At 38.0% G+C, this 11,219-nt stretch overlaps 1 protein-coding gene across 1 annotated transcript; it reads right to left on the bottom strand.

The window, feature by feature from the left end:
- Positions 1 to 1,084: 1,084 nt before the first annotated feature.
- Positions 1,085 to 1,771, bottom strand: LOC104607448 (F-box protein At4g12382-like). Its single transcript, XM_010273088.1, has one exon. The coding sequence runs from the start codon at positions 1,769 to 1,771 to the stop codon at positions 1,085 to 1,087; it is 687 nt and encodes a 228-aa protein (XP_010271390.1).
- Between the last annotated feature and the right edge of the window lie 9,448 nt (positions 1,772 to 11,219).

Here is an 11,219-nt window from a genome sequence, read left to right as displayed (position 1 = left end):
TTAACAAGTATAGGTTTATTATATATGGCATGGGTCGGATTTGATATTTCTCATCATTTGGTCGAATTGGGTTGATGATGCCTCGGCCCATTGACATCTTTGGGTTGGAAAAAGATTGACCCAATCCGCGCACCCAACCAGTCCTTGGCCCGTTGACAGTTGGTTAACAAAAAATAATATTTCTTGAGCTATATTACAAGAATACAAGGTGTGCGTATTAATTGTAGGGGAGCTCATCAAAAACCAAAATATCGAAAAACTGAATTGAACTGATGAAATTAAACAAAAAATTCTGGTTAACTGAATCGGTTAGTTTGTTATTTTTGAAAATTCAAAGGTATTAATTCGTTTTTAATTAACCAATATAAAAATTAATGGTAACCGAACCGAACCGGTTTGGAAAAATAGGCTCATGACCGGTTAACCGAACTAATCATATTGGACATCCACCATTGAACTCAAAAGAAACAAACTAGGGCTCGTTGTGAGCCAAATATCAGAAGTGGTTGAAAATGAGGGCCATGAGCCAAATACAAAGAAGATCATCTGCAAATTAATAAGTTATTCTTAGCTAGATAAATGCATAATGATATCTAGATCAGTTATTCTTAAGGTACCACCAAATAGGTGCAGTGAGCCAAACAGATGAATGGTTAAAAGTACTTTTAACATCCAATCTCAAAATACTCAAATCATCAAAGCTAGAGGGTCCTCCAAGTCTCCCTGTGCTCCACTCAATATTACTACGGCAAGGAGCGTCGATGTATTGGGTGAAACAGATGCTGCCGACAATGGCATTAAGACCATCTCCCATTAACTCCTTGGAGGAAAAGCAACTGCAACCAGAACGACATGTAAAAAGGATCCGATCTCCCAAGCTCTCCATCTGCACCCAGGCCATCTGTTCGATATCCAGTGTAAATACCTCAAAGGTACGAGCCACCTCTGTGTCTCTAGAAGAGAAACAAACCAGTAAGACCTCCCCACATGACTCTACCAAGTATTTGCCGGAAAATATTACTGGTTTTGGTCTTCTAACTATCCTTACTGGATGAAACTGGTGCTTGATTTCTGTGGCAGATGCTTATCCTTTTACAGGAATCGATACAATATTTCTGGTATCAATTACCACTATATCATAGTCACTGTCCAATAGAAAGAAATTTCCTTTACAACACACAAAATCCACAATGACCTTTCCTCCTGTCAATCTACTACAATCTGGAATCCACCTTTCTGTTCCTGGAACCCAATACAAGATCACCCCATTACAGTATGGACTTATGAGCATGCAGACACAGTTTGCATCGGTGGGAACTGTTGAGAGCACCAGCTCGTAGAAAAGGTTGTCTGATACCTTGGGAAGAACGACTATAGCTCTGGAGAAGGGGTTCAGGAGAAAAAACTCTGTACTGGAGAAAGTTACCTTTTTCAGTATCAACCAATCCTGGAATGATCCCACGATGTATTTGAAAGGAGCCTCAGGCAACTCCAGCTCCCACAGTTTGTTCTCTAGTACACTAAAGCAAGTTATGATGAAGTCGGTGCAGTCTTCTCTGCACTGAACCAACCATGGAAACCTTCGTGCATGGAAACCGGAGAGCTTTGCAACAACTCTTCTCCAGGATGTACAGACATCATGGAAGGCTAAGCAATCCGTCAGAGGTAACCGCTGTGCAATTGCGTCAAGGAGACCCTCAGGGAGGTTTTCCCAATCACCATTCATAAAATGTCTGATCTCTTTCTTTTCCTGCGGTAGATGGCCATGCATCTTGTTTATGATCTGGTGAATGCAATGCCACTACTTGATTTGTTCTTGAAGATTTTCCTAGAAAAAGGAGGTTGGTGAGGTAAGATCACAATACCCAACATCATTAATTTGTTCAGCAATCAAACAGAGAATAACAAAATTAACCAAGGTGTAATCTGATATCTCAAATTAAGAATACAAAGTGAGATAATTGAATGTTTCTGATAGAGAACAAAGTGTACTAGAAGAATGAATGAGAAAGAAAATAATTGTATTTTGTTGAGTTGTCGATCCATATCAATTTATACACAAAAGAATAAAATAATGAGAACAGAAATAAATAAAAAAGGAAAGAGAATAATATGGCAATTGCCTATTCACAATGTTTCCTAAACTAGGAATTGCTTCTCAAATTAACTTAGAGAACTTCCTCTTTGGAGTTGGAGATTTCCAATATTGGAGTTTCCTTCTTTATGCTGATCGACTCATCTCCTTCCTCAATACTGATAAGTTGTATCTGAAATGTAGAGGCCAAATCGCAACTCTCACTCTCACTAGGGAAATTTAACGTGAACAAAGGTAACAAACAACCACTACTGTAGCAATATTCGTTTCTAACCAAAACACAAACAAATATGAAGAAATACCCATCCCTACTCTTAGTACGTACCCCTAATTAATCTTTCACTGTCTTCTCAAGAAGAAAATGCAACAACCACAACAACTACGACGCGACTGGAGCTAGCCAACTCCAAAACAAAAACAAACTATATATAAACGAGTTCGACCCCTTGATGAAATGGTCCTTCTCGTTTGTTCTTCGATTTCTTTTGGGAATCCAGTTCCCCTAGAAACCAAAAATAAGAGTGTATCAGTTAGAGAACTTATTGAAATGAAATAGCTTAGTTCGGGTAAGTCTTATCCAGTAGATTACTTATAGAAATCCCACCATGTTTGCTACGTGACTTTGGTGGAGAAGATTGACCGTTACCCTTTGGCAGTGTCCTTATCGCTTAATATACAGTTCTTTGATTTGGCTTTGTTAAAGTAATGAGGCAAAAAATATTTAGGGGTACAATTTCTGTGGGCCCAACCCGAGCCCAACTCGGCTCAACCAAACTTTTGCGCAGGTTAGGCTTTTGAGTTCTATAGGAAGGCAACGGGTGGGGCGGGGTTGGGTTTTTCCTACCCTGTTCCCCCCGACCCCGAAATTAAATCCCTTGCTCCAATCGTTTTTATTTGGGAAAATTCCAAATTAGTATCCTGTAATTTGGGCTTAGTGCCATTTTGGTCTCTAAACTTTAAAATGCGATAATTCAATACCTAAACTTGTAAAACATGATAATCCAGTATCTGCCGTTAAGTAGTTGTTAACTAGCCATTAAGTGGCATTTGAAAAAGACGCAAATGCCCTTCAAGTGTTATTTAATTTTCTTTATCAACCATCTAAAACGTTGACAAAAAATTAGTAGTCCCAAATTCTTGCCTTTTCCATTCAAAAAAATTGGGGGTCAAGTTTGAGTGGGCATTTTGGTGACACCAACATTCTTGAATAGAAGAGGTAAGGATTTGAGACTATTAATTTTTTTTATCAATTTTTGGATGGTTGATAAAGAAAATTAGATGACACTCGAAGGGCATTTGTATATTTTTAAGTGCCACTTAACAACTGGTTAACAACTAGTTAACAGCAGGTACTAGATTGTCATGTTTTGAAAGTTCGGGTACTAATCATGAATTTTCCCTTTTTACTTGCATATTTACAAATTTATCTTTTTATTTTTTGAAACCTATCTAGACCTATTTAATATTGTATAATACAATGTAGCATAATATAATATATAATATTAACAGTTATAATATATATATATTGGTGGACAAATACTATCCTCATCTCATCCACGATCCCTAGAGTTTTGGGGTTTCCCCAAACTCACCCTGATTGGGGAGGGCCCCCAAGGGGAACGGCTAAATTGCCATATCTATTCTCATACATCAAGCTGGGCTTGGACCAAAAGTCACAAGCCTAACCTAACTTCCCAAACCTGACTCAACCCGTCCCTGATCGCTAGAGTTTTGGGTTTCCCTAAACACACCCTAACTGGGGTGGGGCCCCAAGGGGATGTGTCAAATTGCCATTTCTATTCTCATACATCAAGCTAGGCATGGAGAAAGAAACTCAGGCATAACCTAACTTAGGTTGGACTTGGTTCAAGAGTGTAGCCCAAGCTTGATTTGACCCAATCTAATCCCAAACAGTTTATGGTATACATATCAACATGGGTTGAGATTCCTTGAACACTTTAGCTGTTCATCAAGCTGTGGAACAAATGATAAGACTTCATATCAGTCATAAAATACATGGGGCCCATAATCATTCAATCTTTCAGTGTGGACCCCATGTATTATTATCTCTGACGTGAAGTCTTATCATTGGTTCAAGAGCCAACTGTTTTACAGTTCAATCCACCCTTAGGGTGGAGTTAAGATTTCTAAGGGTAGACTGAATCCTATACGCGGATTGATGCCAAATTCGTGGGCAGGATGCATTTATAGAGGGGCTACTAATAGACTAGGAGGAGGCTGCAATTCAGATTTCTGAAGTGGATTGAAGTCCATTTATCCCTTTATTCCATCAACATATTATTAATTTATTCAATCAACAGATTATTAATTTATTCTATTTGAAAATTAGGCCACAAAGCTCAACACATAAGCCCAAAGCTATCCCAAAATGTTGAGTTAAGCTCGCCTTGGGCCTCAGTTGATAAACTCAGGCTTAAGCCTGAGGTTTGAGTTGCGCTTGTGTTGATCCTCAACTTGGCCCAATCCACCCAAGTTGCATTCCAAGAAGTGAGTAGATAAACGGACCAAACTGCTGAGTAGACCAACCACTACCTAGCATAATTGGATCCAGTTTCGGATTTGGAACGGGACCCCAAAAGACGGTAAAATATATTGTCTTCTTCACCCATTTAAAAGCTACAATGGTTGCTGGATAAGTTGATCACAATAGCGAAAAATGGTTCCCTTTCACTCTTAAATGGCTGCCAAATCTAATGAAACACATGGTTCGATATTATTTACATAAAAAAAAGTCTAAAGTATGCTAAAAAACATACTCAGGAAGGTTTTTTCCTTGCTACTGGATGAGAAGAGTGAATTGCAACGTAAGCGGGTTTAGAAGAACCAAAATCACCTGCAATACGTATAGATCATAGAGAGCACTAAAAGGTGAGAGATACAGAATAAAAAACCAGAGAAAACTAAGATAATAAGGAACCAACATCACCTCTTCTGCCATTGCAACGTGGTGGTCTATTCCAACTCTGGTTTTTCGTCCCAAAGAAAGAGAAACAGAACCAAAACTACCTACGAAATGAATAGAATAAGGAATAGCATTAATATCTTGAGAGATACACACCGAAAATTGTTGCGCCCCTGTTTTTCTGTTCCAAACAGAGAGAGACATCTGGAATCCGGATTTCCTACTAACTCAAATCTGCAATCCTTTCTACTAACCCAGTAAAACAATGCCACCTGTCTCTAAACATGCTTTAGAATCCTAACCTGTGCAAATAATTAACGACTGTTATTGTCCTTCTGTTAGATATCTTTTCGAATCCAGATTTCCTACTAATTCAATTCTACAATTCTCTCTACTAACCCAATAAAACAATGCCACCTGTCTCTAAACATGCTTTAGAATCCTAACTTATGCAAATAGTTAATGACTGTTATTGTACGTTCCCATCTCAGATGCCCTTTGAAACTCTCAAAACCCTTCAAATATAAGTCAATCTCTTATTCAAGATGTATGAAAATCCCAGCTCCAATTCATGTTGAATCTGCATCAATCTTGTAAACAACTTGTTTTGAACAGGTTAGAAAAGGTAGACATCCCCTTATTTTTCTTGCTTGTACTTCCGCTTTCATCCTCAACTCAATCGAGTATAGACACTACTGCTCTGTTTTCTTTTCTGCAACTGAAACAAGACAAACTAGTTCATTGCCGGTCATCCCAAATGAAGAGGAAAGAGCAAGAACAACAGAGAGCAATTGAATATTAATGGGGAGATCCACGCAGCTTCTTGAGAGCAAGAGCAAGAACAAGAGAATGGAGGAAGGGCTTCCTGAAAGCATGAAAATGGAGAGAGCTTCGTGAAGCAGCATTGCAAGGGAATGCGGAGTCCTTGTCCGATTTGCTTGAAAAAGACAATCTAATTCTTGATAAGAGTGGTTGTGGGTTGCATTAGAGAGTCTCCTTTGCACATAGCAGCAACCCTCGGTCACGTTGATTTTGTTAAACTTCTCTTGAGCCGCAAGCCTGAACTTGCTCACCTCAAAGACCCACGAGGACATACTCCGCTTCACTTGGCAGCAACAAGAGGGCACCTTGAATCGTGAAAGCTTTGCTGGATCAAGATACTGGCCTTCGCCTCTGCCTTGCTCGCGATACAGATGGAATGATTCCTCTCCATCTAGCAGCAATTGTAGGCCAAGTGGATGCCATTAAAGAGCTGGTTATGGAGAAACCTGGAGCGGTTCTTCAACTTGTGGGTCGTGGTGAGACCATTCTGCACCTCTGTGTCAAGCATGGGTGCTCGAATGTGTTGGAGCAGCTGCTGGATTTAATGAGTAACCCCGATAAGTTTGTAAACGTCGGGGATGCTGATGGCAATACTACTGTCTCTGCATTTTTCTGTAGCTGACAAGCAGGTTGAGGTAAGATCTTATTCATTGCTTCCAATTATCACAGTTTTTGACTTTTGTATAGTCATTCCTGTAAGACCAATTAGGAATAGAAGGGACTGATTTGTATAGCCAGCCCATGGTCAGTGAGCATGACCAATTTCCTCGGTAGATGAATCACAGGCCCAACCCATGATCACCATGTGGCAAGATGACGTTCCAGGCGATCCTCTCGACATAACAATTGTTTCTTGTTGAAAGAATAGGAGAAGTATTCGCAGCGTACCTTTCTGATAGCCCTAGAGGTGCTCTGTTTACTTTCATCATCATCATCATCAGCCCCCTCCAAACTTCGTCGTTGAGCTTCGTAGATGAACTCCCCCAATGTGTAAGTGGCTTTGCACACAACTTCTCTCATATCTTTGAGGAGCAATTTCAAGTGTGGATCTCTTATTTGCAATATCCTCTGTAGAACTCGCCATTGCATGTGCCTCTTGGAGTGTTCTAAAGAGGTCAATCAGCTGTTCCTGAACCCCCCATTCAGATCCAAATTTGATCATCCAAGGGGAGTCCAATTTGTTGAGCAACCCCTCAAGCCATGGGGATACCACTACATCTGCTGTGGTTGCCATTAAAATCAAGATAGTCAGCTGATTGCCTTCGAGATGATGAGTAGTTGAAAATCGAAAGGATCACCCCCTTATAAGCTTTGGCAACAATACGCTTCATTTCTTGAATTTTCCCCGTTCTTGAATAATTAAAGAATCCACAATCGTTGAATTGTCAAAGTAAGCTCAAAATGGTATCTTCTCTGAAACGTACGATTATTATGATCACCGGAAACATGCCATCTCTTGCCTTTGCTTTTTGAATGGTAAATGGACGAATTATTGCATTAATTTTTCTTCCCTCTCCCATGGCGTTGTCCCTATTGAAATATCTGTTGTTGAGAACATCATGTTCTCTGCTATTTCACCTTATGGTGAGGTGAAATCTTCTAGCCCTTTTTTATATTAATCTGATGAAGGCCCCTCGGCCAAATGGCATTTCTTTCAATTGTATCAGAGACGAGCTTGTTGGTTTTATACAGGAGTTGAGGAGGTAGCGAATTTTAGGCCCATTGGGCCACAAAATAGTTAAGGAGAGAACTGGTGAGTTCTTATTAAAGCTTGACTTGTCTAAAGCATATAATACAAAGGAATGGGAATTCATCCTCAAAGTTATTCAATTAAGGGGATTTAGTGAGAAAAGGGCTGCACTAGGTGGTTGGTTCGAGTTGGGATATCAATGTTCTCCATGACTTGTGGATTAGTGGTTGAGTCCCGAAGCTCTTGCACAGTTGCACAAGCTAGAGTTACTTTTGATGGAAAGGTTGCTCTTATAATTGACCATCGTCACAAATGTTAGAGAAATAATGTCAGAAAGGCCCATATTCCACTAAAAATTGTAGAAAGTTTATATCATTCACAGTTTGATACCTTCACATGCTTCACAAGCTCCGAGTCATACATTTATTTTTTTCAATGTCCAATGGTACGACATATATGGATAGCTTCACCTTTACATCTAAGGGTTCATTCTCACCCTGGCTGGAATGTTCATGACTGGATTGATTGTTGGTTCTCCATTGATATACCTAATTCTACTGGGCCTAATGTAGCTAAATGTGTCATTATCGTTTGGGTGATTTGGAAGAATATATGTAAATTGGTAATGGAGGGTTGTACTTTTGATCCATATTGGCATTTAAGCTTCTTTGCAAGATTTCAATATGCTAACAGATCAAAGACCTCCACGCCTATTGCACCTATCCCAAAGTGATAGTCAAAGTTGGAGCAAACCCCCTAGCGGTTGGCTTAAGGTAAACTCTGGTGGCGCATTTAGGGGTGTTTACGGGTCAGGTTGGGTCGGTTTAAGTCATTTTCTTCAATCGATTCGACATAATCGGTTTACTTATTGACTAAACTAAAACCGACCAACCCAAACATGAAGGGTCGGTTTATCGGTTTAGTCGGCTTTTATATATATTTTAAACTAAAATATCTATTTATATTTAAGCTTATTTCTTTTTAGTTTTTATGCAAAATCAAAATATATATTTAAATCGATTAGTTTTTTATACAAAACTGACTTTTTTGTTAATATATATTTAAATTTATAAAAAACTGAATTAAATATCGTACCACTGTATTATATTTGTATTGGCTTTACGTTTTAATTTTTGTCATAAACAACCAATTTTTTTCAAAATTCAAACAAAACATAGATAAAATATATCAACATTTAACATATAGGGTAAGGGACTAATTAATAATTACTCAAACACATAAGATCAATTCGGTTTGGTTTGGCTTCGGTTTTCATGTATGAAAACCGAAACCGAACCAAATTGTCGGTTTATTTTCTCATACAAACCGAAACCGACCGGTGGTTTTGAAAAACTGACCAACTTAGGTTGGGTCGAGCCAGTTTGGTCAGTTTGGTCGGTTTGATATTTAATGTGAACACCCCTAGGCGCCTCTTCAACTCATAAGTCCGGAGTAGATCAGATATCTCATAATGATAGCACATCAGAAAATCAGATATCTCGGAAAGTAAAATAACCTCCAATTTTCGGCCCCATCCAGTTTAAGTTGTTCTCTCTTGCGTCTTGTGCGAGGGATTCGTATCTTGGATCCTATTTTGTGTGGTTGCAATTATTTTCTCTTTATTTGCAGGTTTGGAGCGCCCAAGTATTAGTCGTCCATCTCTACATCTTCATGTGCCATCATTGGTATCAGAGCGAGGTTAATTGAATATTTGGTATAGTTGTGCCACACATCTCTGCATCTTCATGTGCCATCATTGGTATCAGAGCGAGGTTAATTTAGTATTTGGTATAGGTGTGCCACACTGAATCACATCCCATCTTTTAAGCTTCAGAAAGGGAGAGGAGAGAGAAAACAACCCAGTTCAAGGGTTTCCTCCTATCCTCGTCGAAAACCTATTCGACAATCTCTCTCCCAACTGCATAGTCACTGAATCCATTGTTCTTATTCTTCTTGGAGTAATCAGAAGAGCTTGATCTACGTTTCTATCAACACCAATGCCTACTTCGCGCAAGAAGCCCCTGTTCAACAATTTCCTCACAAAGTCCATTCGAGTCGCAGACCACAACTTCTTCCGCCCTCTTTTTTCATACAAGAACCGACGTCAACTTCAATGCCATCATTCACATGCATTCGGTTGCAATCATTTAATCATTGCAAAAGAAAGCATGTATTGGTGATTTGCTTTGGCCAAGGATACAACCAAGGTTTAAAATATCATAATGTATCGGTCGTATCGGCTGATACGTACCGTTCCAATAAGAACCCGATACACGGAACGTGTATAAATCATTTGTTCCATCTTTTTGTATGTATCGACCGATTCGGGCCTGTATCGGGTTATTTTGGATATGTATCAGTACATACGAACCCGAAACAGACCAATACAAACCGAATCATTTTGGTTCCCCTTCTTCCATTAATTTGGTTAATTTCTATTTAATACCGAATCTCTTTCATTAATGTAGTTTCTTACTCCTATATTTATGTCTAACTTCTCCTTCATTAATTAGTCCTATATTTAAAGAAAATTTAAATTCAAATTTGAATTTTAGTGCCTAATTCCAATTCGATTAATTAATGATCTTCTCTCTCATTAATTTCGTTTGGTTAGTATACAAACTACAAATGTTAACAATAGCAAGACTTAAACCTTGGTCACTAGATTTTAACGCCCATAACTTCGCCACTAAGCCACTACGATTTATTTGTTACAATTATATACATTTTTAGTTTTAAGTAAATTTCATCTTTTCTTAGTGGTGCTTAATAATAAATGCTGAGAGTAATTATTAAAATTTATATACTTATAAATATTAAGATAAATTATATTGGTTATTTGAAAATTGATGTATATACATTCACATTTTAGTTTTTTTCTTTTTTCACATTGTAGTTATTCCATCACCTTTCAACGTTTATTAATTATATCTTGATATGTTACATTTTATATAAACATTAAATTATGGCTTTTTACATTTAAATGATTTATTTACAATCATATAAAACTTGTAAGTATTGTTATTAATATATATTTTTTATTTATTTGAATTTCCTATCATATTTATGCGTATCTTGACTTTTCGTCTGTATCCATGCGTATCTAAAACATATCTCGATGCATTTCTTAAAATTGTCTTTCCAATACACCTTGCGTTTCTGATACTTTGAACCTTGGAGGCTTGGATACAACTACAACTCATATTCAAAAATCTGAATTTTAGGTCAAGAAACCCTAAGTAAATCTAGGTTTTTGATCCTATACACATCTAATAGTAAGATTTGGTCATCCTTGAGAATTGATTGCTGGAAATCAGCTCTGAATCCAAATCGGGTCAAACCCTACTCAAAGCTGAGAGCTATTCAATACATGTCTGCTATCGGCCTGCACTCTGAGCAAGTCGATTAGAAGGAGCAATGGGAGCTGGATAGATTAAATTTGCTTGTTGGTGACAATATTATAAGATGAATTGAATAACTTGAGCAACAGAAAATCGATTAGCAATTTTTTTTGCGCATAAACAACTAAGTGCTCTCTTCATTTACTTTATTTTTTTATATAGCCTCCGAACTTGAACAACAGTCTCGTAAATACAATCAATTGCTATCTTCATTTACTTTTGTAATACTCTTTACCATGTTTGCTACTGCCTTGTCCCAAGAGCTTAGCAAAATTGAGAAATTGAATG

The sequence above is a fragment of the Nelumbo nucifera genome, chromosome 4 (genome assembly GCF_055504915.1).
Source record: "Nelumbo nucifera cultivar China Antique chromosome 4, China Antique-T2T, whole genome shotgun sequence".
NCBI lineage: Eukaryota > Viridiplantae > Streptophyta > Magnoliopsida > Proteales > Nelumbonaceae > Nelumbo > Nelumbo nucifera.
The sequence above is the reverse complement of the archived record's forward strand: the minus strand, read 5'-3'. Positions and strand labels throughout refer to the sequence as shown.